This window comes from Euprymna scolopes, chromosome 22 (genome assembly GCF_053919585.1).
Source record: "Euprymna scolopes isolate OS-2025 chromosome 22, ASM5391958v1, whole genome shotgun sequence".
Lineage (NCBI taxonomy): Eukaryota > Metazoa > Mollusca > Cephalopoda > Sepiida > Sepiolidae > Euprymna > Euprymna scolopes.
In genome coordinates, this window is record NC_136503.1 from 118314015 (window position 1) to 118337635 (window position 23621).

Below are 23621 nucleotides of genomic sequence, written 5' to 3' on the forward strand. Positions count from 1 at the left end.
TGAATCACACAGGTAAGAAATTCATTTTTATAGCATCAAAAGTTTCGTAATTGCAATTAAGAATAGGAAATTGGATCAAATGTTTGTAACATGTCTTCTTCCTAAGATTAAGGGAGGTGGTGTGTAATCAACACTGCTGGGGAGCCATGATGTAATATACTGTTTTGTTTTTAAATCCCCGAAACAGTGTTTCATGGTAAACAACTGATGATCCCTTAAAAAATAAATTATTAGTACTATAGTTAATTCAAGAGCGAGTTTATGCAGTGATTGCAGGTGATTAAATGACTTACTGACCAGATGGTTTTCTAACGAATGATAAAAAAATATTTTTTATATAATTTTAAAGGTTAAAAACTTCAAATATTATATATATATATATATACAGAATCATGTAGTTATATATAAAAATGTTTGAGAAAATGTATAAAGTCGTACTCGTATTTTACAAACACACATGAGTATATATATATATATATATATATATATATATATATATATATATATATGTGTGTGTGTGTGTGTGTGTGTGTGTGTATGTGTGTGTGTGCACAGGTTTATATTTACCTATATGCATAATAGTCAAGATAGCTACTAATGTTGTTCTTTCATTGCGTGCCATTTGCAAAGTTGGAATCAATTATCTAAAAAAAGAAACTTTTTCGAAATGTTCGAGTTTCAAATCAAGCAGACACGACATGGCAAGTGGGTTTTACAAGACAACGGATCATCTGCAGAACAAGTTCTGGCAAGAGGAACACGGAAGAGTGGAAGAAGAGAGCAAATTAGGGAAGGACAAGAAGAAGTGCGTAAGTGAGGGAGAGACAAGAAGTGGGCAAGTCAGTGGAGATATGAAGTATGAATGAGAGAGAGAGAGAGAGAGAGAGAGAGAGAGAAATCAATAATAATAAATAAAAATTGAGAGAGAGAGAAAAAAAGGAAAAGGATAGAGAGGGACTTTGGAAATAGAAAGTACAAATACAGGAAGCCATCACTAAAATAAGAAAGAGAATTATAAGATAGATGTGAGGACAAAAGGCGAGGAAAAAGAATCAAACAAAGGGGAAGAAGTAGAAAGGGGACATGGACAGGAGTGGGACAAATAGTCGGTGAGAGATAGAAGGTGATAAAAAGAGAGACACTTTAAAAAGCGTGGAACAGGAAGCAAGAGTAAACCATTGTGTTTGAAAAGAATAGAACGAAGGAAAATTATAAAGAGAAGAAAAACTGTGAATGAATCAAGGAATGGTAGAAGAGAAATAAAAAGTAAAAAAACAGGTGAAGCATGCATAGTCCCCCGAGATTGCACAGTGAATGAGGCATAAAAACATGACTAAGTTCAGAATTTGCACTCTCCCCATTTAGCCCCAAAAGTCCCCAATTCCTTAACATATTCAAATTTGAGTTCAGCACCATGCAAAACTGCTAAATAGACATACACAGAAAATGTTGGGCAAATATGGTAAAATTGTCCCCACAATGGAGTGTTTTTATTAGCCCTAAAAGAACCCCTGGGGCACACCCAAGATTTATCACGAAGTATAGACAAACAAAATCATATAGAAATCAGTTAGTTACAACTTTTCAGAAAGTTTTATAAAATACCAAGGCATCAATTTTTTTTAATAAGCACAAAGTGTCAATTTTAGCCATTTTAACCCAAAAGGCACACCTAGGGGAGGGGCAACCAGAGTTTCCCGGAAAATCTGTTCTGTTACTTTTTTTTACTCATATCATGTTTAATGTTTGTGCAAAATTTCAAAAAATTCCAAGGTATAATTATTGAGAAAAGTGCGGACAGACAAACGGACGAATAAACAAGGGTGAATTTACAGGTCCACTCTCCTTTTGTTGGGGGACCAAAAACTTTTTTTGTTTTAGTTCTTTTTACCATAACCAACTTCTTTTGCCGGGGTACCAGAAAAGGAATTAAAGAGAACGAAGACGATGAAGAATAGGAAGAAAAGAGAAAAGGACTGCACGACCCCCCCCCCAAAAAAAACAACAACAACAAAAGAACAAAAGAATGTAAAAGAGAAAGGAAGATTATCATAAACATATATTGTAGAAAAAGAAGACGATGAAAAGAAAAGCTAAATAAAAAAAGGAAAGAACTGAAGACGATGGAGAAGATAAATGAAACAAAGAATTAGAAGAATATGAAGAAATTTTTTTTTAAATCATGAGAGAGAAAAGAAGAAGATGGGGAGAAAGAAAAAAAGAAAGCGTTAAGAAGAAACTAAAGAAGGAGAGAAAAAATAAAAAAGGGAAAAGAAGGCAGAAAAAATTAGAAGATAAATGGAAAAGTACAAGATTATTTAGGAGGACAGACGAAACAGAAAGAAAGAGGTAGAAGATGAAGAAGGATTTGAACACGATAAGATAAAAATAAACAGAAAAAAGAAGAAGAAGAAGAAGAAGAAGAAGAAGAAGAAGAAGAATGGTCAACCTCTAATTGATCAACAGATCAACAGATCATTGGATCAGAAAACAGCGATAAATCAAAAAGTTTTGTTTGGTTTGTGAAAAACAAAAATGATGACAGCAGTTTCATAGAATTGCCAAGAATTGCAAATTTTCGTAATTTAGGAGTCATTTTCATCATCTCAAGAGAGCAAATCCCTGTTTGCATTATTTTGCCAGAACTTGAACGATGTAAACAATCATTAATTACAACATTCAACCAATTTAAAACAAAGTCTACACAAAAATACTTATGAAAAAGCACAATTGCCAAATTAGTGGGGGGGATACAGTTTCCTGTTCTCCTTGGGGATAAAACGAGAAACATTTTAGAATCATCATAATTTGTTTCCAAGAAAAATACGAATTTCTAACCTAATAACATTCGCATTCTCTGCTAATCTCCAGCCTCTGTCACCTCGCCGCAGTGTTGTATTTGTGTGCTTGTTTTAAAAGTACACAGCATTTGTTCTGATGAACATTCTACTTTTCTACACTCTAAACAAAAATATCATCGCCTTACCCAAATTGCAGCGAAATCCCTCCTTCTTACTCTGGCGTTATTTAGATGCCAGAAAATTGTCTGCACTGATAGCTCCTTTCCTCCAACTGTTAGCATTTAAAACTCTTTGTCGCCTCTTTTTCTCCGACGGTCCAACATGCCGCAATTTAAATATTATGCAAACAAAGCTTCTGCTGCTCAATTCCGCACTCGAGTTGCCCGTCTAAATCTGTCCCCTAGCATAGTAATTTCTCACGATTTCAGTTGCAATACATGTTTTTGTGATAAAGTAAAAAAGCATAAATAAAAATAGGTCCTAATGTTGGTCAAATGTTAGGAGCCCAATTTACCTTTGAAAATATGTACACAAATAAAACAATTCCAAGCTCATCCCCTTCCAACTAGTTATCAAAAAGCCCAACTATTAAATTGTTCAAACGAAAGAGACCATTTTATATGCATTGCCTCATCCACTTACCAGCTTCTTCTGGAATTGACATCACAGCTGACTCGACTTCTAATTGGAAAATTTCACTTCACGCTATTTTTTACTTACGTGTAAATTTACCACACAAGTCGTACTTTCTACACTACCGTTTCTTCTCTTGGAATGTTATTCAAATGATTGTGTACGTAGTATTATGTATTATTAGGATCATATTATTACCTTGTATGTTATTCAAATGATTGTGTACGTAGTATTATGTATTATTAGGATCATATTATTACCTTGTATGTTATTCAAATGATTGTGTACGTAGTATTATGTATTATTAGGATCATGTTATTACCTTGTATGTTATTCAAATGATTGTGTACGTAGTATTATGTATTATTAGGATCATATTATTACCTTGTATGTTATTCAAATGATTGTGTACGTAGTATTATGTATCATTAGGATCATGTTATTACCTTGTATGTTATTCGCAAAACGTTTCGTTGATGCAACCTTCAACCTCCATCAGATGCGCCTTATCGAACTCAGGAAGTTTTCTGTTGAAATCAGGAATCTAGACTTATTCGAAAACTTATTTTGTACACGTTAAAACGTCTCGAATGTAACCAATCATAGGTTTTGAGAAAATATGAATATCCAGTATCCAAATTATTCTATATATTTCACTCGGTAATCAGGCAAGTTGAGGTTGGCATAAAACTGTCTTCTACGACCTATATCTAAACCACCCCGTTGTCTTTATCTCCGCCTCTCTCCCCCTTTCTCTCCCTTCTCTCTTACTATCTCTCTCTCTGTATATTTCATTAATAAAAACTTTATTTGTCTACATGTGTGCATACATGATTCAGCTGCGATCTCTTTTGAAATCTAGGTTTCTCAGATCCCCAGTATCAACGCGTCCAAAGTGGTTAGAAGAAGCATTCCACAAGTCGTTCTATTTTGGAGCGTGACATTCAAAAACTACAGTAGACGAGTAAAAACAGTTATTTGCTCTTCCTCATGTATCCATTCCTACGTACACACACGCACTTAGGCATTCTCTCTTCACATTTCTCTTTTTGGATTTTTATTTATTTATGATACGCTTCTAACTTCTTATCTGGTCACCGGCGGAATAAACTGAAGCCGCGGGCGACATGCCTTAACCGTTTACGAATGTATGTCAATCTACTTGCATGCTTCTTATGAAATCCATACTCCTTTTTCTCTTTTCTCTTTATATTTATTCGTGCACACACACACACACAAGCACACAAACACACACACATACACATATATGTATTTACGCGCATAACGCATACAAACATATCTATCTATCTATCTATCTATCTATCTACACACACACACAACTACATATATAAACCGACGAGTATCAAACTTGCTTGAAACCAAATAGCAGCTGAGAGTAGTTCGTCACATAGCCTCACCAACCAACTTACAAAAATGGTTTTAAAAAATATGACGAAGATTTGACAGCATTTGAACTCGTCATGTGAATACCATTATTAATCTTGTATTATTTGCATAAGCAAGTCATGAAGATTGAATGAAACAAAAGAAAGCAAATCTTGATAATGGGTGAAGATAAATTGAATTCGTGACTTCAGCCGCATTTTCGTTACAAAAGATAAAACCTATGAAAAATCTGTTTTTAGCGGGTTTAGCGAGAGTTACCAATTACATTCCATCTCGAATTTGTGGTCGTTTTTTGTAGAGGAGAGAGCATTGCTGGCGTCTGTGTAAGAAAATCAGAGTCGAGCAGGAGTGTCCGCTGGAAAGATAAAAATAAGTACATTTTTTCTACTACGCTGATAAAAAAAAAGGTGGCGATCACGCCTTTTTGTATGATGTCAAAAGGTCAAATCTAATAATCGGATGTCAAATAATTTCTTTTCTTCGAATATATCTCCCTCTTCTCGTTTGTTATCTTTTATTTTTCTCGTTTATTGTTATCATCTTATTATTAATTATTATTATTATTATTATTATTTATTTATTTTTTTTTTTTTTTTTATTATCATTATTATTATTATTATTTTTATTAGTATTATTGTTATTGTTATTATTTTATTATTATTATCATTATTTTTATTATTATTATTATCATTATTATTTTTATTATTATTATCATTATTATTATTATTTTTATTATCATTATTATTATTTTTTATTATTATTTTTATTATTATTATTATTTTTATTATCATTATTATTATTTTTTATTATTATTTTTATTATTATTATTATTTTTATTATTATTATTATTTTTATTATTATTATTATTATTATTTTTATTATTATTATTGTCATTGTTATTATTATCATTTTTATTATTATTATTACTATTATTTTATTATTATTATTTTATTATTATTATTTTTATTATTATTATCATTATTATTATTATTTTATTTTTATTATTATTATTATTTTATTATTTTTATTATTATTGTTATCACGTTATCATGTTTCTTTATCTTCCACGCCACCTACGCCTTCTTTTCTTCTTTGTAAATTTCTGTTTCATGTTGTTCCTTTGTTTACATGGGGTATAACCACTTATCAAGGTCCGGAAGCCACTCGGGGATAAGGGTTTGGTGTGTACAATAATCACTGGGATAATATCGTAGTAATAGTTGGTATTAGAGATTTTATAAAGTGTCTTACTTAAGGGGGCGATTAATCAGGAATTTGTTTACGTTGGACTTGAAGACATACAAGTTGTAGTCAGGTGGGAAACAGGCAAACGAAACAGAATTCCACAGGCGTGCATAAAAAAGCTTTATTCATAGAAATCTACGTTTTGATTTAGGCACAGATAAAGAGTGGGGGAAATTACTGACAGTGTTTTTAGTTAGACGGGTGTTTATCGTGAAAGATTGGCGAGGGGGGGCCATAGATTGGAGCTCGTACGAGCACTTGCCATAGAAATAACGATAAAACAAAAACAGGCTCGCAACGTCTCTTCTGTGGGAGAGAGGTTGCAGGGAAGAGAAAAGCCAGGAAGTCTATTTTGTACTTTGCCAAGGCAAGATAGGCTGTTTTTTAGAAGTTCCAGCCCAGACATGGCAGCAGTACTCCATCTTTGGACGTACTTGGCTTTTATACAGATAGAGAATTGCATCAGTAGTGAGATATCTTCTGGAGCGATAGAAGGATCCCACCATTTTCCTAGTGGCCCGGGCAACAGACTTGATATACGTGTTCCATTTCAGATCAGGAGTAAAGGTCAAACCCAGGTGGGTTCGTGAACAATCTGAGTGAGGTCATAGGCAATGGCAAAATCATGACAGAATCTCCCCTCATCATCTGTCCTATTTGAGGGGATCAGCCATTCCACATTATGGACATTGAAGTCACCGCAAATGTGAATGTTAGCCGAAGGATGAGCAGACAGTATGAGGTCAATTTTCTCATATATACTCTTAAAGACAGTAACCCCGTTGTTGTGGGGCGATAGAGGGCAAATATAAATGCGGTGGTGTAAGCAAGTGCCACCTGGAAGCATATATAAGATAAATTAGGGTCTTCTTTGCCACACAAAAAGTCATCTTTAATGTAGGCGCATATTCCATGCCCATGGCGATCTTGGGGGTCAGATTTAGATGTTAAGTTAGAGTATCCTTTAATTATGAACTCATCTCGGGAAGTGGTCGGCCCTATGCCAGTTTCGCTTAGAAAGTGTAAGTCCGGTTTCGTCTCCTGTAATTGTGTTTCAACCTCTGGAAGGTTGGAAGTAGACCCCTGATGTTGGAGAAGGAGACCTGGTAGTAGGGGTCTACGTTGGAGGACGGGGTACTAGGCTTATTCGTGTTTTTTTTTTTTTTTTAGATATTTCATGATGAGTTTTGGGGGTTTGTGGAACAGGTCGACAGACTTGGTTAGAGTAGGACAGAGAGGGAAAGTAAGAGAGGAAAGACAGGATTTTTGTAGCACATGATAAGGTAAAGCCGTAACAATTACCCACTAGTATGGCATCGAGAGGCCCCACCAGAAACTACTGCATGGTCCAGAATCCATTCACCAAATGGCAATACAGCAGCCCCAGTACTTTACACCTACTGATAGGACAGCCTCCTCAGTTGTTAATCCAAGGTTTGGGTCACTGACTATCAGGCAGGGTAACGTCAGTCCAGATGAAACGTTTATCTCCAACCCCTTTACTAGTGACGTGGCTACAAAGATAGACATAGAAACAGAAAAAATTCCGACATCTCAGGCTCCTGGAAAGCAGCTTTTTCTTCATCCTTTGTCAGAAAAATCACTCATTGGAAATGAGGACTGAGGGACAAAAAAGGAGAAGCGAGAGTTACTGGAGCTGCCGATAACACAACCACAGTGTATTATCTACTCTCCATTGACATGCCTCCCCACGAGCGCCGAGTAAGACAAAAGGTCAATTTTTCATGTGAGAAAAATCCAGCTCCTCCAAAAGGGTCACTCTGAATTCCAACAAATATATAAATTGACCCAGTCAGAAGAATTTCTCTTTCATAGAACGAAGAAAGAATAAACTAAGCGCACTTAACGAAAAAGGTATTAAACATATTTTTCTTTTTTTTGTTGTTTCTTATTCTTTATCTTCTTCTTCTTCTTCTTCTTTGTTAATCTATATTTCTTCTTCATTATCTTCTAGTTCATAGAGTTTTTCTTCTGCTTTTCATTTTCTTTTTTCTTTAATTTATAATTATTGTTCTTTCTCTTTCCTTCCTCTGTCTCTTTCTTGTACTTGGGTACTGCTTGCTCTTCCTCTTTTTTTCTTCATCATATTTTTCCTTGTTATTAATTTCTATTTCTTGTTCTTCCTTTAATTCCTTGTCTTTTCACCAGCACACTCTTGATTCAATCCCTCCCCTCCCAAACTTAAAAAAATGCCTTTTACTCCACCATTCAGCCCGCGGGAGAAGAGGGGTGTTTTTATTCTACGGTAAATCCTGTCAAATCTCACAGCGAGTGTGGGTCAAAGCAAACAATCGATATTTAAAGAGAATCGTTTTTCGCTTCTGCCTTTTTGTTCTTCATGTTTGGCTGATGGCCAAGTTTGAGCCCATTAACACTCCAGTCGCCGCCAATACATACGCTGCGATCTGTCGAGAATAATCGGCGCATGCGCCTAACGGGGACGGACTTCACGAGCTGACCGTGAACGGATAGCGTAAAGGTTATGAAGGCGACGAAAAAAAAAGAAGGAAGAAACTTAACTCTCCAGATAAAACTACACGATGAAAAACTTTCAAACATAAATAATGGCTAAAATCTGGTCGAGAAGATGCGTGACGCCCAAGGTCACCAGTTAATAAACAATAACTGAAAAGTGAATTACTTTTGAAACATTTATCCCTGGTATACATCAAAAACAAGAATGGGTATTCTTAGGATGCTCCCAATAAACCTACGCATTTAACCATGCTTAAGGGTGACAGTCGGTCTTATTGACGTGCACATATACATCCAAGAAAAACGTTTCAAGCCCAAGTGTGACAGACTATATAAAAAGGTAAGCTTGACAGACCGTCAAAAATATTATTACAAATCTAGTTATTCATCCAAGTAAAGATTCAATCTTCAGCGTTCTCGCTTCCACAATTGTTCAGCAGTTTATGTAACCAGCTGTTAAGAGGACAAGATTAAATAAAAGTGTAAAAATCATTAAATCAAGGAAAAAATTAAACCCAAAATGACTTTCAACACGATATGTTAACGTGAAATACTCTACTTTTATCCCATGTTAAGAATGGCTTTTTAAATATAAAGAAAGGCATTTTTATCATAGTGTGGGGCAGTATGCTGCGTTTGGATTGAATGTTTTGTCCGTTTTGGCTTCGGTATTTTTCGGCTGCTTACCAAACCTACCGGAAGATACCGATGCGAACATTTGGTCGAAAACTTAATAAGTACCCAGTACTGCCCCGGTGCTCTATTACATACCAAGTCGAGAATGCATCTTCGACAATCAATCGAAAAACTCAAGAATTGATTTGAGACACTCAATCCTTATTTGTCGAAAAGATGTCTCGTTCTAATCGGCCCTATGAATTGCACTCTTCTCCACAATTTTTAGAGTTTTTATTCTCATTATTGTTCTGAGACGTCCTTACAGGGGACTACAGATGGATCGATTAAGGACTAATTTTTACTCTCTTCGGTGTTGGCTTTGATATAATTTTTTTCACCTACCAAACTTTATCTGCTTTAAGCTCCATCTTTAAAAAAATCAAAAAGGTTAGTTTGTGGAATTTCACATTGAAGATCGCAATGTTTATATTTCAGTTTCCGGTTATAGCATCCAGTTTATTTGTTGGCAATTGTTAATTTATTAATAATGTAATATTTTCAATTTCTAAAAGTATTCCAGATCTCTGAGATTTAGAAACGAGACGCATTCCGTAATATATTTATTACGTTTAAAAAATGTGACTAAAGGACAGACGAATAAAGCATATTTTATAAGTCAGAAAGAACAAGCTTTTTATATAGATACTTCTATGCAAAGAAAGAGAAAAAAATGTTTAGAACTAAGACTCGACAGCTTTGCCGCCAGAAAGCGTCTCTAAGAAACAGGTTTATACGCATGTTAACTAAGATACGTCCATTCTATCTGCGAGTTTAGTGATTAAAATGAAATTTCCAACATAAACCTAATAGGCAGAGCAGCAGACCAATCTTTTATATTAAGATACGTTGACGTATGCATAAAATCAACAAAAGCATGAAACTAAAATAAAGAAAGAGGATTTAATCATTGTTAGAGCATGTTGACAATTCTTAAAGTATGATAGCCTAGTAGTGTAAGAAAAGTAACAAACCTTATAAGACTTAGAAGTTTTTTAAAACTTAGAATACTTTCTGTTTTAAGATATTGGATGTAAAATTGATTGTCTAATTATTTTCTCGCATAGGTTTTAAACGTTTGCTGGTGTTGTTGGTCAAATCTATATACAAATAAGTGTAATCGCTATAATCTATATTTGAAAACTTACGTAGAATAAAAAAAAAAAGAGTCGAAAATCCTTGAAAATTCATATTTCACATAATATACAACGCATAGGTATATGTGTTTAATTGTGCAAACACAATATGCGGAAAATTCATTGAACGCCAAGGGGGAAATTTTTAGATCCGAGTTTGGCCAGGTGTAAAAGTTTCAAAATGTTACTAAATCATGATTTCAACTACGCCAAAAGTAAAGTACCTTAAATAATATAATGACCTTATTCAGCAGAACTCTAAAAAAAAAATGTCACAATCGAGAGAACTCACACCATTTTACAGTTGCCAGAATTTTCCAAATAACAAGAGCTCACCCTAATAAGAGAGACAATGTTCTTAAATTGATATGCAAATTACAGTAGAAAGTATAAAATACAACAAAAGTCATTCCTAGCTTTTCACCTGGAGCAAAAGGCACCCAGTTTTACAAGTTAATATTCTGTTTTACGCACTACTTAATATTTGCATGAGAGATCAAGTAACTACGATAAAATAATTTACGCATTGTTTTTATTGGCACAAGAGATACACCGCTTTAATCTAATAAAAAAGAATTCATCATATCTACATGTTTGCTGAGCATCAAAAAGAGTAAAAAAATATTTATCTAAAGTCCCTTTTATGTTATCATGGCATGTTTTATTGTATAAAACACGGATCCAATTGAAAATTCACTTAAACTTTCGTGAGATTAGAACTCTGCTATTCATTATCGTATGAACGCTAAGAATCATTTGCAATAGTTTTTCCGATATTTTCTAGTCAAAATTCTTTCTAGAAAGTCATCGAGTACTTTAGGTAAGGACTACGTGAAGGTTGCCAACATGCTAAATAAAACAATGAACTGAATTCGAACTTGGATTGCAAAGGTCATTAAACCGTATTGTTAACCACTTGATCACCGTCACCCGTCAACTTGGGTAATGATATCGAAAAACGACACCTTATTAATATGTACTCTAATGTCGATTATCCTCTATACGGACAAACGCGATTGTACCGACAAAAGTTGGTTCCACAATGGTAGTTTTGCACAACATTGGCCTTAATTGCGGTGAAATTGCCAAACAGGAGAAGGTTCATGAATCGATGGTCAATAGATTTGTTCAGAAGATGAAAACTGGAAAGGTTGAATCTAGAATTAGAACTAGTCGTTCATAAATGACCAGAGAGTTATGGAATCGATGTATGGTGCGATTTTCTTTATCTGATCAGAAAGCAAGCAATCAATACTTACTTAAGGTGTGATTAAGTGTTATAGAAAGCTTCAAATCGTACCGGAAATAATAATTCATTGTTTACTATCGATACTTGGATTTTTATGATGTTGCAAAACATTTGGTCAGCGTTATATATATATATATATATATATATATATATATATATATATATATATATATATATATATATATATATATATGAGCAAATAGTTGCTAAAAAATGTTAAAAACACTTTGAAAAACAGTAAAATCATATTAAATTTGAAAAGGAAACACTAAATAAGTAGGTAGTCCTTAATCCGCAGAGTTTCGAAGAAATACTTTCTTTCTCATCATTATATATATATATATATATACATATATATATATATATATTCATAAGTATATATATATATATTCATGAGTATATATATATATGCATACATACACATATATATTGATAAGTATATATATATATATATGCATACACATATATATATATTCATATGTATATATATATACATACACACATATCTATAATATAAAGCTGAACGTCTGTGTGTGTGGCTGGTCACGAATAGGCTCCTATATGGTTGACTATTATAGAAAACTGATCACATATAATGATAGAAGATGTATGGAGACACAGGAATGGGTATGTTTGATCTGACATAATGATGATTCATTAAAATTGTGGGGTCTACGTATGCGCCTGGTCCACAAAGTATGGAAATAAAAAAATAAAATTAAAAAAAACGTTTACAAGTGTTTTTGATATAGATGCACATAATAATACTTTGATAAGTATGTTTTAACTTAAATAAGGATGGTATAATAAAATTGTGGGGTCTGTGTTCGCGCCTGGCCTCCATAAAATGGAAATAGGCACAAACTTTAATAAAGACTTTTCATATCTATCTGCGTAAGTACACTTTGATAATAATGTTTCAGTTTGAAGAAATATGGTATAATAAAATTGGTTCGTTCGCCCCTGAACTCCATAGAATGGAAATATGTCACAAAGTTAAACAAGATCCACAGAATATTGTGATATGTGTTTAATATAGATCAACATAATATTGTGACATGTGTTTCAGTGTGAACAGGTATGGTATAATAAATTATGGGGTTTATCTATTTTATTTTTACTTTCATCATATTTTGCTTTGGTTTTGATACCCCAAATTCGAAGCTATCTTTTTACAACCCTTTCTTGTCATAACCTATCATACTTTCATAAATCAGAGTCCATTTGTTGTAGGCTGAAAATCGACTCGGATTTATATATATATATATATATATATATATATATATATATATATATATATATCTGTATATATATCTATGTATATGTATGTATATATATATATATATATATATATATATATATATATATATATATATATATATATATATATACTTATGAATATTTTTCTCAGGAAATGTCAGTCATGTTACTTTAAATATTTCTTTTAATAGCGAAAAGCTTTTAAATTTTATCAAAATAAAGCTAAAGAGCTCTTGCAAAAAAGAAGTAATAATAATGTTCATGATAATGCGTAGGCATATTTATTTTTGTATTTGTTTATACGGATAACATGGATTATTTGTGTCAAAATGCAAACACATTTGCTTAACAAACATTTTCTTAATGAATAAAAAGGGGAAGTAACTGCCAACTCTTATTTATCCGTGGACATTTGCCAACGCGTTCCTTCAAATTCGTTTATTTCGTTGCACGAATAAAAAGAAAATTCTGCTCTTAGTTCTAACATTTCAAAATGTGAAGTAGAAAAACAGCAAAACATAACTTCATAATAAACACAACTGCGATCTTATCTAACAAATGTATTCTTCCATAAAACTATAGAACTATACATACACAGTTTGCATCTTAAAACTTTTGTTTTGACTATCAGTAAAGCTTCCCATACACACACACACACACACACACACACACACACATATATATATATATATATATATATATATATATATATATATATATATATATATATATATATATATATATATATATATATATAAATGTAAATGTTGGTTCGTTCGGAATTAATTGTCTAAAAAACCACTGGGCGGATGGCTTCCACGTTTTGGTATAATATGTTTACTATATCCATGTGTGTTTTTATATATTTCTTTTTGATTATAACATTATACTTAATTTTTCTATGATAAATAGGCAGATTTCTTTGTATCGAGAGGCCATTTTTTTATTTAGGGACAATTATTTATTACCGCTTCCTGTCACGTGACCAGTGTTACAATTTAGCGGTTTTCCCGCTATATCTGGAGATTTCGGTTACAATCTAGCGGGAAATTCTAGAAAATTTGGAGGTATTTGGCACCCACACACCCGCATTAGAAAAGCGCTTGAAAATATTCAATGTAAGTAAAAAAAAAGTAGCATTTATTGCCTTTGGTAACAATTATTGATTGATTATTTGTTTTTTTTTCACCTTTTTTTCGACTAACCATTCTTAAATCTCACTATAAAATCGATTTTTCCAAGTACATTTTAGTTGGGGGGGGGGAATTCCAACCTCCGAAGTTTGGGTTTTTTATTACTGTACACATAGATTCGAAAAAGTTGTCAAAAAACAAATACATAACAAATAAATGTTATCAAAGGCAAGATAAGTTACTTTTCTGCCAAACTGAATATTTAAATTAACCACACGTGGTCTCAAAATGAATGAGGACGCTCAAAGTATATACACATTTTGACTCCTCCCTTTACTTAAAAATTCACCAAAAATCAGGAAATTAACGAATTTTAATGAAAATTGTAGTATTTTTCAAATAATGATCGCAGAATATAATGAACTAATTATTTTTACTTAACTCTTAGTGAAAATATTTTATTTTGTTTAAACAAAAAATACCTTTACTAAAGTTATAGTTTTCAGTAGTAAATAAAAAACGCAAGAATTTATTTTTGCTTTTTTTAAAGCATCGTAATTTGTAACAATAAAAAATAATTTTTACAGTAACATTACGAAAAAAGCCCCTAAAGTCCGTATTAATGTATTCGATATAACATAATATAGAAAAATGAATTATCGGATACTATTCAGGAAATTAAAGATTCAATTAAATTCCTATTTCAGTCACCTAAATTATTTAAGGTGAAATGAGTTTAGGAATTTATAGCCAAACCTAAATATTTTTTTTTGGTAAATATCCAGATACGCTACTACAGAACACCGACCACTCTATTTTGTTTGGAGGGGGGAACAAATATATAACAAATAAATGTTATCAAAGGCAAGATAAGTTACTTTTCTGCCAAACTGGATATATTTTTCGTGTTTTTATTCAATGTAACATATTTATTCAGCTCGAAAAACATACAGTGTTTACCGATGTATTTGAAAATTTAAGATGGCGTCTCACACCCTCTTTAACACCGTAAGTTTGGAAAAAGGTGTTATAAATAAAAAACTATACAACATACTATTAAAAACCCGCCGAATATATGTCAACCTATGTCACAGTAACATGTATTGAGCGAGTTTTTAACAGTATTTTATCCGGTTTTTTATTTATAACATCTTTTCCCAAACTAACCGGGTTAAAGAGAGAATCAGACTCCATCTTGAATGTTCCAATACATCGGTAAACACTGTATGGTTTTCGAACTGAATAAAAATGATAAATTGAATAAAAACATGAAAAATATATCCAGTTAGGTAGAAAAGTAACTTATCTTGCCTTTGATAACATTTATTTGTTGTATATTTGTTTTTTGACAACTTTTTCGAATGTATGTGTACAGTAATACAAACCCAACATTCAGCTCGAAAAACATACAGTGTTTACCGATGACTTGGAAAATTCAAGATGGCGTCTGATTCTCTCTTTAACACGATAAGTTTGGGAAAAGGTGTTATAAATAAAAAACTATACAAAATACTATTAAAACCCGCCGAATATATGTCAACCTATGTCACGGTACCATACATTGAGCGAGTTCTTAACAGTATTTTATCTGAGTTTTTATTTATAACACCTTTATGTGTACAGTAATACAAACCCCACCGACCACTCTAGTTTGTTTTGGGGGGGATCTGATGTTTGGGCGCGCGCGCCCCAACATCACATCCGCCCCCCCCCAATATACAAAGTAAAATCTTCGGAAAATGTTAAATAGTGTTCTAATTGGTAAATGTCAGTGCGTTACTTACGGAAAATTTGAAAATTCGATGTTCCGGGTAAAAAAAAAAAAAAACAGATAAATTACCCTCCTACACCAACTTGGTGTGCTTTCCTTTTCTTATTTTATTTCTTTTTCAGCTAATTTTAAATTTTCCACCCAAAAAGCGCTATAATGTATTTTTGAAAATTAGAAAATTCTATGTCCTGGAAAAAAAAAATCCCCTCCCCCCAACGTAGTTTCCTTGGTGAAGCCGTCGTTTATGCTACAACGTGCATGCGCGTAGCATAAACGGAAGCTGCAAAATGGTGGAAAGAAGTTCGTGGGTTCAGGGGTAAATACCATGCAAACGGTAAATTTGCTCCAAGTTTGACTATCAGATTCGTTGTCAGCGACCTCAATTACCTATACGAAAACAAATTAGAGTGGTCGGTGTTCTGTAGTAGCGTATCTGGATATTTACCTTTTTTTTTCTTGCTTAAAAAATAGCATTAATACAGTAAGTTAGGTAAACTGACTTTTTCGTTTAAAAAATGGAAATATTTCCCTTTCGTTATTAACTTTTTTTAAATTTTTTTTTTAATAAATATTTTGTGTTTTATATACATAAAGTACAATTGTTGAATGTTACTGTTTTGATTATATTCGTTTGGGGGGGCACAATTAAAAAAATTAAGAAAGATTAAAATGAAGCGAAATTTAAGTTTCCATTCCATTTTTACAACAACCGTAAAACAGTGCATACTCAGCAAGTTTTATTGTAATTTATAAGCATATTGAAACACTAAATCAATATTTTATTTATTTTTTTTACATAATTAATGATGGAAGTATTTTTCTGTTTATTTTCTTAACATCTGTTAAAAAAAATAATTTGTACATTCTCTTGAAAAAAAAGAATCAAACTTTTCTCTACTTTCACATGTGTTCCATTTTAACAAACTGAGCCACAGCAACGCGTGGCCGGGTACAGCTAGTATATATATATATATATATATATATATATATATATATATATATATATATATATATATATATATATATACATACATAAAACCTTAAGAGATTCCTCCTTATCTCCTTTTCACTTATTGTAATCATCTTTTACCTTATCGGCATGGTAATGTAATAAAGTCTTGATGTAACTTAAACCTTATATATATATATATATATATATATATATATATATATATATATATATATATATATATATATATTTATATATATATATACACTGTTTTCTTTTCTCTTATTTCAATTGTATTAATGAATTTACTAATACATTAAAATATACTCTTTAGACTCTTGTTCTAATTCCCTATATATCTATATCTATCTATATATATATATATTAGAAGGACACATTCCAAAACAAAGATTATCTTTACTACACTCCTATTATTACATATATCTTTTAGCATAGTGCGTCTTACGCGTGTTGCGTTAAATGGTGGAAATTAACCAAAACTCCCCAGATTTATTTTAACAATATTACTGACACATCTAGTAATATTGTAGAAATTGATCAGGAAGTTTGAGTTTCAGAATAAGTAGAAAAATTATAAATTGCACGGATGCGAATATGTTTATATTAACATGTATATATATATATATATATATATATATATATATATATATATATATATATTAGCTCGTCAGCTATGTTGTATATATATATGTATATATAGCTATGTTGTATTTATATATATACATATATGTATATATCAGCTCGTCAGCTATGTTGTATATATATATGTATATATACCTATGTTGTATTTATATATATATATATATATATATATATCAGCTCGTCAGCTACGTTGTATATATATATATGTATATATAGCTATGTTGTATATGTATATATATATATATATATATCAGCTCGTCAGCTACGTTGTATATATATATATGTATATATAGCTATGTTGTATATATATATATATATATATATATATATATATATATATATATATATACAACATAGCTGACGAGAGCCTAACATCATTTACGTTTTACTATTAACTGGTCCCCTTTATGTTGGGCTTGAAACCGACGGTACAAATTTTATTCTGAACTTTTGTACTATTAAATATATATATATATATATATATATATATATATATATATATATATATATATATATAAGTGAACGTGTCTGTGTGTCTGTTTGTGTGTCTGTGTGTGTACATTTCCCTACGCAATAACTCTGTCACTTTTTGTCGACAGACTCGAAATTTGATATACAGGGTACTGAGAGTTGGGAAAATTTTTGTAATCGGCTTTCGGACAGAAATTTGGCTGTTAAGAGGTCAAAGTTTAACGATTTGACCTTTGAGAACTCTACCAAACTCCTCCGAGAATTTGGGGTCTAAACACTTGAAATTTTAGATATATGTTCTTTGGACATAGATCTAACTGAATAATTTGATTTGAACCCAAAACAATAAATGTTAAAGAGTCATAAAAGGGGTCAAAGTTAAAAAAATTAACCATTTCTTTTTGGTTTTTTGCTTAGCATACAACTTCAAACACCCGAGCAACGCCTGGCACTCATGCTAGTATATATAGAAAAGTGAAAGTGTCTGTCTGTGTGTGTGCATCTGTGTATCTGTGTGTCTGTGTGTGTACATTTCCCTACGCAATAACTCTGTCAATTTAAAGTCTACAGAATCGAAATTTGATATAGAGGGTACTGATATTTGCGAAAATCGATGTGATCGGTTTTCGGCCAGAAATTTGGTGATTAAGGGGCCAAAGTTCAACTATTTGATCTTTGAGAACTCTACCAAACTCCTCCGAAAATTTTCGGTCTTACGACTTGAAATTTTAGATATAGGTTCATTGGACATGAATCTAACTGAATAACTTGATTTGAGCCCAAAACAATAAATGTTAGAGGATTTTAATAGGGGTCAAAGTTAAAAAAAAAATTACCACATTTTTTTTTTTGCTTAACACATCTTCAAATACGCGGGCAATGCCGGGCACCCATGCTAGTACGTATACATTTTTGTTGCATCTACAAAAGTGAAAGTGTCTGTCTGTGTTTCTGTGTACATTTCCCTACGCAATAACTCTGTTAATTTTTAGTCTACAGACTCGAAATTTGATATACAAAGTACTGAGATTTGGGAACATCTATGTGATCGGTTTTCGGTAGAAATTTCGCTGTTAAGGGGTCAACCTTCAACGATTTGACCATTGAGAACTCTACCAAACTCCTCCGACAATTTTCGGTCGAAAGACTTGAAATTTTAGATATATGTTCCTTGGACATGGATCTAACTGAATAATTTGATTTGAACCCCAAAAAATAAATGTTAAGGGAACACAATAGGGATCAAAGTCAAAATATTGACTGTTTTTGTTTCTTTTTTTTTTTTTTGCTCAACACACACCTCCAAACACCCGGGCAACGCCAGGCACACATGCTAGTATATCTATAAAAGTGAACGTGTCCGTGTATCTGTGTGTCTGTGTGTGTGTCTGTCTGTCTGTCTGTCTGTGTGTCTGTGTACATTTCTCTACGGAATAACTCTGTCAATTTTTAGTCTACAGACCCGAACATTGATATACAGAGTACTGAGATTTGGGAAAATCCAAGTGATCGATTTTCGGGCAAAAATCTGGCTGTTAAAGGGTCAAAGTTCAACGATTTGACCTTTGAGAACTCTACCAACCTCCTCCGACAATTTTGGGTCTAAACACTTGAAATTTTAGATATAGGATCTTTGGATATGGATCAATGTTCTTTTATCCTATTTCTTTTTAATATCTCTTTTTTAACATAAGGGTTTGCTGACTTTTATCTTCAGCGAAGAACTGCTACACGTGGAAATTGCTACGAGTTCATTTATCAGACAATTATAACAATGATTGTATCTATCATTACACTAAAGCTCATAATATGCTTGTCACAATGTCACTGTCTCAAATTTTAACGTCATGACGTGATTTCTTGTAAACTTTTCATGTTGAAATAAAATCGAAAAATATTTTGTGTAAATTTATTTTTACATTTTAATCTACAAAGAAAGGATAGAGAGAATTTCTTAGTTTAGTAGTATTCTGGAAGCATTCTTAATTATATTTAGTGCATTTAGTATCGCTCTGTAGGCCTCCGTTTTTTCACTGAATACATAAATAATTTTTCTTCTAGAAGGAGGATTATAAAATGGGTTTTAGTAGTGCTCTGGAAGTTTCCTTACTTACATAAGTGCTCAATATACTAAGTAGAGCCATAATCCGAAGTTCTTAATATTCTGGATAGAGCAGATAATATATTGAATGTGAGTTTTTTCACTCCTCACAAAACAAAGGATTTCTTTTCTTGAATGGGGGGGACTTTCACATACATGTATGTTTGTACGTACGTTATCACATTTCACATCTATAGATTTGTACCTATGTTTTCCCCTCTCACACATTTGCTTGTACATAGCTTATCTCTTTAACAAACAATAATTTCTATACGTGCTTCATCATTTTTCACATGCTTTCATGTTTGAATGTACGTTATCACCTTTTACCCATTTATGTTCATACGTACATTTTTACCCTAATACACACATTTATATCAGTACGTACGTTATCACCTTTCACTCAGCTTTTATGTTTGTGTGTAAATGACCACATTTCACACACATCTTTGTTCGTACGTACGTTATCACCTTTTACTCACACTAATTGTCGTACATATACGATAACCTTTCACATATATTCATATGTCTTACGTACGTAATCGTCTTTCACACACATTTATATTCGTACGTACGTTATCGCATTTAATTTCTAGATTTCTTAAAGAAAAATCTGTCATTAAATTATTTTTCTTCCTTTCGGTTTTCTTATCGGCTGATTAGTTTTATTTCACTATTAGGTATAGTTCGCTTTGTGCATACTTTCTACATAACATAGCATAACTGCATTGTATTTGCAGCATTATTTAGAGTAAATCTCTATCTTTATCTCGGAGGGCTCGCTACCAAACTACCTTGCCAATTGTTGGTCTACATACTCGAAACGTGATATATGTCGTATTCGGACCTGTAGAACAAAATCGATTGATTTCTGGTCGAAAAATAGCTGCTAAGGAGTCAGAATTGAAAAAAATGGAACTTGATAGGCGTAGTTCAACGTAGTGTCTAAGGTCTACGTGTGCGCAAATATACATTTATACGTTTAACAACTTTATTCTTAATATTTTGATATGCATATTAAAGAATAACGCTGGAGATTTGTATGTTTTGGTTTCGATTCAACTTGATCACATTCAAGTCATATATATTTTAACTTTTGGAATCACTACTATATATATGAAGTACAATAACGTGATCAATAGAGAATTGACTCTCTAATAATAATAAATACGAAATCTACATGAATTACAATGTAATATTTTAGCGTATTTTAAGACTAGTCAAAACCGAGCGACTAATATAGGTTACACCAATAGGAGGTTACTTTCATATTCAATGTTGCCAGATTGGCTTTTGAAAATTTGGCAGAGTTTGAATCAGTTTAACCGTCAAAAATTGCACTTGGCCTTTTACATAAGCATAATGTATGGGAGGAAGGAAGAAGCAGAATATTGTAAATGTAATGAAAACAGTAATTCGAACTATCTAAATAATAGATACAGTAACACCCCAGGATACGGTGGCCCTAGGATACAGTTTTTCAGGTTACAATATAGAATACGATGTTTTTTTTTCTGGCCCCTGGTTACGGTAGTTCCCTGTATTATGGTGTTATTGATAATTTTATTTGATTATATAAATGTGTATTATATACTGTACTATAATTTGTTACTAATTTTTCATGACGTATCCCGGTGTTCTAATGTAAGATAATCTTTTCCTTTGACACTTAAGGTATTATTTTTTTTTAAAGTGTACGTTTACTTTCATGGTTAAAATTATAAAGCATTGAAACGAATCTACGCGAATTACACAACACTTCGAGGGGGTAACCACGTGCAGGTTTATTGTACATGCTGTCAGCAAATATGCATTGGTAGAAAGCACCTAATCGTCGGCAGTAGAAATGTCATGCTTAATGATTCTATCCTTTCGCCAGTCACCTATTATGCTGTATTTTCGCTAATTTTTATTTTTGACTACTTAAACTAATTTAAAGCCTGACGAGACATGTACATACCGAGACGTGATTTGATAACCGCAGACGCTTCCTAATATATATATATATATATATATATGAGAGAGAGAAAGAGAGAGAGAGAAAGAGAGAGAGAGAGAGAGTTATTGATACAATCGAGAACACTATTGCCAAGATGACATTACATAGTTCAAACATTTCAACGTAGGAAACTATTTTTTCGTTTTGAACGTATCTTTAAAATAGCTCAGTAAGTGAACTCATTTTATACAATTACATCAAACAAACAAACACGTGGTAAAATATTACGCCGTTCTTTTTTTGTTTTTATTTGTTAGTCAATAAATTTTCTTTTTTTTTCAGCTTGTGAGTCAAGCGACTGTTCCTTGCCTGATTGCCGTTGCCCTAGTGCTAAAATACCCGGCGATTTCTCAGCGGAAAACACCCCAATGATGGTCATGCTGACATTCGACGACGAAATCTCAGCCGCTTACTATGGATATTTTCAGCGTCTCTTCCGGCCGGGACGGTACAATCCTAACGGCTGTCCGTTTCGCGGAGCCATGTATGTGTCTGGCGATGGGACCGACTTTGACCTCGTTTATCCTATTTACGCCATGGGCAACGAGATCGCGTGCCATACAATCAGTCATCGCTTCCCTCACACGTGGTGGGCAAACGCGAGCTATGAAGAGTACAAACACGAAATCGAAGGAATGAGGGACAAGCTTGTGACGCTGTCTGGGATCTCCATAGAAGACATTAAGGGTTTCAGAGTTCCGTTCTTGCAACTCGGAGGCGACAATATGTATAAAGTAATCTATGATGCCGGTCTTCAGTATGATACGTCAATGTTCACAGGTCCAGTATGGGAAGGAGGGGAGGAGCCTATATGGCCATATACCCTAGATTTTGTACCCTCTGAAAAGTACTGCCAGCATGGCCCTTGCCCCAAACATAGCTACCCGGGTTTGTGGGAGATACCTGTACAACGCTGGTACGGCACGGATGGGCATTCGTGTGCCATGCCAGATGGCTGCACGGCGACTTCTACGGCCATGGAGACATTGGAGTTTCTGCGGAAGAATTTTTACAGGTATTACAACAGCAATCGGGCTCCACTCGGTATTTTCGTGCATGCTCGTTGGTTCCACACGGAGCATCACCTCGACGCCCTTGATATGCTTATCGATGAACTCATACAGATGAACGACGTCTGGATTGTGACCCCGACTCAAGTGATTGAGTGGATGAAAAAGCCCACTTCCATTTATGACATTCAGTTTTTCGAACCGTGGAGCTGCGATGGATCGATGAAAGAGGCTTCACGCAGAAAATAAACACCGGTGTATATATATATATATATATATATATATATATATATATCCGTACAGTTTTGTCTGCGGAAAGGAACAAATTCTCTATCTATTTTCTTATTAACGTAATTAAACGCCTGTCATTATAGCTACACAATGTAATATATATTTTCTTGTCTAAACTAATGAAGTTCTTCAAATCTTACAAATAAAAAATGGAAAAAATAAAAGCAGGTAAAAGTATAGGGATAATATATATATATATATATATATATATATATATATATATATATATATATAGAGAGAGAGAGAGAGAGAGAGAGAGGAAGATAATGATAGTTTATGTTTAAAGCATAAAACGATATCGTTTTTATAATAATTTTATATTTAATATTTA

The 23621-nt window shown here is 32.8% G+C and overlaps 1 protein-coding gene across 1 annotated transcript; it reads left to right on the top strand.

Annotated features, from left to right (window-relative positions):
* The first annotated feature begins 667 nt into the window (after positions 1-667).
* On the top strand, positions 668-23248 carry LOC145243772 (chitin deacetylase 8-like). The gene is made up of 2 exons (XM_080106813.1): positions 668-809; positions 22272-23248. Exons 1-2 carry the CDS (start codon positions 668-670, stop codon positions 23246-23248), a joined length of 1119 nt encoding a protein of 372 aa, XP_079962939.1.
* Positions 23249-23621: the final 373 nt, after the last annotated feature.